The sequence below is a fragment of the Emiliania huxleyi genome (genome assembly GCF_000372725.1).
Source record: "Emiliania huxleyi CCMP1516 unplaced genomic scaffold EMIHUscaffold_68, whole genome shotgun sequence".
Classification (NCBI taxonomy): Eukaryota; Haptophyta; order Isochrysidales; family Noelaerhabdaceae; genus Emiliania; species Emiliania huxleyi.
The window spans coordinates 381914-386092 of NW_005196900.1; the positions used below are offsets into that span (position 1 = coordinate 381914).

Consider the following 4179-nt stretch of genomic DNA (forward strand, 5'->3'; position numbering starts at 1 on the left):
TGTTGATCTTGTCGAGCAGGTAAAGGCTCAGCGTGGGCCGTTGCGACGCCTGGTCCTCGAGCGATGAGCGGCGTCCGGTGAGCGTCATGCCGATAGAGTTCACTTGCACATTCTCGTGCTGGTTCTCGGACCCCTCGGTGAGCAGCCGCCGGCACGAATGGCCTGACAGCGAGATCAAGACTCATGTCGCAGCTGGTCTACCCCTGTGTACCCTGCCGCGGCGTGCGCACCGCGGAAGGCACTCTGCAACATGATTGCCGAATCCCGTTTGGATAGAAAACTGCGCCGTCCTGATCGCGCCCGTGACGCCGCTTGGAAAAGCACGGCGGCGGCATCTTGCCGGGCCTGCTCGACGTACGCCAGCACCGCAGCGATCGCCGAGGGGCTGCGAACTGGCAGGTTGGGCCGCATGTCGGAGACGGACAGCGACCGAGCAGCAGCTGGCGGGTCGGGCATTTCGCAGCCGGCGAACAGTGACCGAGCAGGACCGAGCCCTCTCTTTGGGACGCCGTGGAATCAAACAAAAGAATTCAAGGGAGTGGGGCGGCTTCTTTTTCTTCTTCTTTTTTCTTTCGGGGAAATTTTTCTTCTTTCGAGAAGGGCCAGGAATGGAGACGGACCACGGGAGGGCGACGTCTAGGGCCGGCTCGCCACTGATCGCCGAGGCTTCAGGCGCCACGCTCGCCTCGAGCATCGCCAACCTCACCAACACCCAGCCCACGAGGCGGCCCGTCCCGGGTTGACACATATAGGTAGGTAGGGGCGGGCCCAACCGCCCCGCGACGGCTCCAGGAGAGAGCGCACAGAGCCCGACACGTCAGCAGCTGCTGAACCTAACCCCCCCCCCCAAACTTCACATGGTATCTGGCCAAACCAACACGTACCGGCCTGCATGTAGTACACACAACACTGTACTAGGACACGCAGCTGTCTCTACCCGGCGGACGGCGAGGGCCACCCCGCGACCGCCTCCGCAATCTGCGTCGCGCTCTTTGTGATGAAGGAGAAGTGGTCGCCCGGAACCTTTGCGGCCGTCGCGTGCGGCACGCGCTCGAGCAGCACGCCGGCGGTGCCGTTCTCGCGGATCTGCTCCGTGTGCACAAAGAGGACCGGCGCTCGCACCGGGCCGAGCGGCTCCACCACGCGGTCGGGCAGCTCGATGAGCCGCACCGCGGCGGCGGCGGCGTCTTCGCCCGCATCCTCGAGCAGGGTGAAGAGCATCCGGAACGAGCCGGAGCGCTTCATCACCGCAAACTGCATGGCCTGCGCCGCCGAGTTTGCGCCGCCGCCCTGCGGCCCGAGCGAGGCGGAGCGCCCGTCCGGCGGCGGCGCGAGGCCCATGTTGAGCCGGATCTCTTCGGCCACCTCCGACGCGTACCCGCCCATCCGCGGCGGGTAGCCGTCGTCGCCGGCCGCCGGCCCGTCGAGCAGCACGAGCTCGACCGGCCGCCCCTCCGCCTCGAGGAGGCACGCCATCCAGTAGGCGACGCGGCAGCCGAGCGAGTAGCCAACCAGGGCAGGGGATTCAGCTGATGGACCAGCCAGAGGCGTCGCACGTGGACCCAACCTCCACCGCCTATGCGGCCAGGTACGGAGGCGGCGCGTTCGGGAGCGGCGCAGCCGGCGCGCCGAAGGCATTGGCAGAGGGCGGCCGCGCGACGGGCGTGTGAGGGGAAACAGAGGAATGCAAAAGACACACATGCGCGTCTCGCGTGCTCCGCACCCCGTGTGTCCCTTTTTGTGATTCTGTTCCACATGGACATGGTCATGGAGCTCGTTTTGGTCCGTCAGCACCTCTCGCCCGCACTGCTCGAAGAGGAAGCGGAGCGCGTCGACGTGGCCGTTGCCAGCGGCGAGGTGCGCTGGCGTGACGCCATCCGCCATCGCAGCCGTCAGCACCTCTCGCCCACACTGCTCGACGAGGACGCGGAGCGCATCGACGTGGCCATCCTGAGCGGCCAGGTGCGCTGGCGTGCCGCCCTTCTCGTTCGCAACCGTCAGCACCTCCGCCTCCGCCTCCGCCTCCGCCTCCGCCTCCGCCTCCGCCTCCGCCTCCGCCTCCGCCTCCGCCTCCGCCTCCGCCTCCGCCTCCGCCTTCGCCTCCGCCTCCGCCTCCGCCTCCGCGACTGCTGCCTCTGTCGCAGGCGGCGGGCCGCGGGAAGTTGGGCGATTCCACCACCAGTAGCACGGCGGCACTGCCTCCGCCGCCACCGCCTCCGCCGCCGCTGCCTCCGCTGCCTCCGCTGCCTCCGCCTCCGCCGCCTCCGCCGCCGTCGCCTCCGCCACTGCCTCAGCCTCCGCCTCTGCGATCAGAGCTGCGTCCGTCAGACGGTGCTTGTCCGGGTGAACAGCCCGAATACGTTTGAGGAAGGCGCGCTTCAACTCAGAACCGTACACGAAACGACTCACCGGCAAGCCGAGCGCCTCAAAGTGGTTCGCCGCGAACACCACCTCGCGAATGGCCGGAAGGAATTCGTTCATCTCGGCCTCGGAGACAACAGGGGTGGCAGAGCTTGGACGGCTCTCGCCTATGACGTACGAACGGAGCCCCAGCTCGTCCTTGAATTCCTTGCGCTCAGAGGAGCTCCAACAGCTTAAGCGCATAGGGCAAGTCGAGCTCGAGGCACAGAATGATCGAGCCGCTCCGTTTCCAGAGGTTGGTCGGACGCCGTCGCCAAGGGGGAGTGTGTGTCGTCGCGTGTCCTTGTCTGGTGTTTACTAGCTCCGAGTAGAGGGGGCGTTCTGCTGCTAGGGGAAACCCGGAGCGCGGTACTAACCCTCGGAGACCTGTGTTTACTTTACGGCCCTTTCCCTGCGAACGCGCACCCCCCAGGGCTAGGGCTCTCTTGCCCGCAACCCGATGCCAATCATCCGGCCCGCTGGGTGCGCTTCTTAGCCGCTCCCTGCACCCTGGACCCTGGCCCTGGAAGTGGATGACTGCACTCCACAAGTGCTCCAAGTGCTCATAAAAATAAACGAGGCCTCGTTCACATATCACAACTCTCCTGAGACTCTCACAGTCGGGAGGAACTGTGGCTCAAAAATACATGAATACTATGTCTGGCGTCCAGTACACCGTCTACTTCCACGGGTGGGTCCCCTCACGCCGGCACCCCGGCACGCTCCCCGCCTCCCCACCACGCCGAGCTCCACACCGCGCGCCAGCGCGACTGGCGGCCGGCCCACGCCTTTTGCGAGCGGCGCAAGTGGCGGAGCAGCAACGCGTTGACCTGCTCGCTGGCCTCTACCACGCTCATGTGGTTGGCGTCGAGCATGTGCAACTCGGCGCCGAGCAGCCGCGCCATCGCCTACTCGCCGCTGGAGGGGTGAGAGGGGGGGGGGGGGGGCGAGGCTCGGGGCCGCTTCGGAGGAGGAGGAGCCGAGCGCCCGCGCGGCGCGAGGGCGCACGATGATGTCCTCGCGGCCGTGCAACACCGCTTTGGGGACCGCCCTCTCCCGCAGCGCGCGCACGTCCCGCTTGCTCATCCTGTGCCGCATCACCGCTGCAACCTGCCCCGCCAGGCCGGGCGCCCCTCCGCCGAGCTTCTCGCGCGACGCCTGAGAAGGAAAATAATATTATACTGAGAAGCAATTATATTCTGCAAGTATGGCTGGTTGGGAATAAAAAAACCAGAGCCGCGCGCAAGGGCTCGGGAGGAGCAGCGCTCAACGGCTCGGGAAGAGAAGCGGAGGAGGAGGAGGCGGGGAGCAGCGCCTCGGTAGTGGGCGATGTGGGGAGATGTGGGGAGATATGATGGGGAGATGTGGTGCGCCTCGTAGTGGGAGAGCAGCTCGTCGTAGTTCGAGTCGAGCGGCGGCAGCCCGCGCCGCCGCCGCCGCCGCTCCACCCGCCGCTCGAGCAAGGCCAGCCGCCGCACCCGCCGCGCCTGCCATGGCCAACCTCTGTCAACCTCTCCTCTCCTCCGCCCTCTTCCGCCCCTCGCAGCGCTGGCCGACGCACCTGCAGCCGCTGTAGCCTCCTCTGGCGGTAGGCGGCCGAGGCGGCGTCATACCGCACGCGCGCCTTTGACAAGAAGGGGTCCCAGACAGTTCCGGGCGGGCTCCGCGAGACAGCTAGGGGGAGGCGTGCCGCTCGCGCGCCGCGTCGTACCGCCGCCGGCCAAAGTAGACGGCACGCCTTGAAGGGGGGGGGGGGGGTGGGGCGGGTGTGGGTGGGAG

The 4179-nt window shown here is 67.1% G+C and overlaps 1 protein-coding gene across 1 annotated transcript; it reads right to left on the bottom strand.

Annotated features, from left to right (window-relative positions):
• Positions 1–840: 840 nt before the first annotated feature.
• EMIHUDRAFT_452783 (hypothetical protein) lies at positions 841–4140 on the bottom strand. Its single transcript, XM_005762414.1, has 9 exons — positions 4102–4140; positions 3962–4024; positions 3774–3887; positions 3388–3558; positions 3114–3308; positions 2858–2923; positions 2410–2487; positions 1724–1746; positions 841–1576 (listed from the first exon to the last, which is right to left on the bottom strand). Exons 4-9 carry the CDS (start codon positions 3496–3498, stop codon positions 934–936), a joined length of 1116 nt encoding a protein of 371 aa, XP_005762471.1. The 5' UTR covers positions 3499–3558; positions 3774–3887; positions 3962–4024; positions 4102–4140; the 3' UTR covers positions 841–933.
• Between the last annotated feature and the right edge of the window lie 39 nt (positions 4141–4179).

Excerpts from the sequence above, each read along its gene's own strand:
- EMIHUDRAFT_452783 (XM_005762414.1), bottom strand. The coding sequence starts at position 3,498 with ATGCGGCACAGGATGAGCAAGCGGGACGTGCGCGCGCTGCGGGAGAGG. Across the intron at positions 2,488-2,857 it reads GGCCGGATGATTGGCATCGG|GCCGAGATGAACGAATTCCT; the intron begins GTTGCGGGCAAG and ends GTTGTCTCCGAG. Across the intron at positions 1,747-2,409 it reads TTGAGGCGCTCGGCTTGCCG|AATCACAAAAAGGGACACAC; the intron begins GTGAGTCGTTTC and ends CATGTGGAACAG.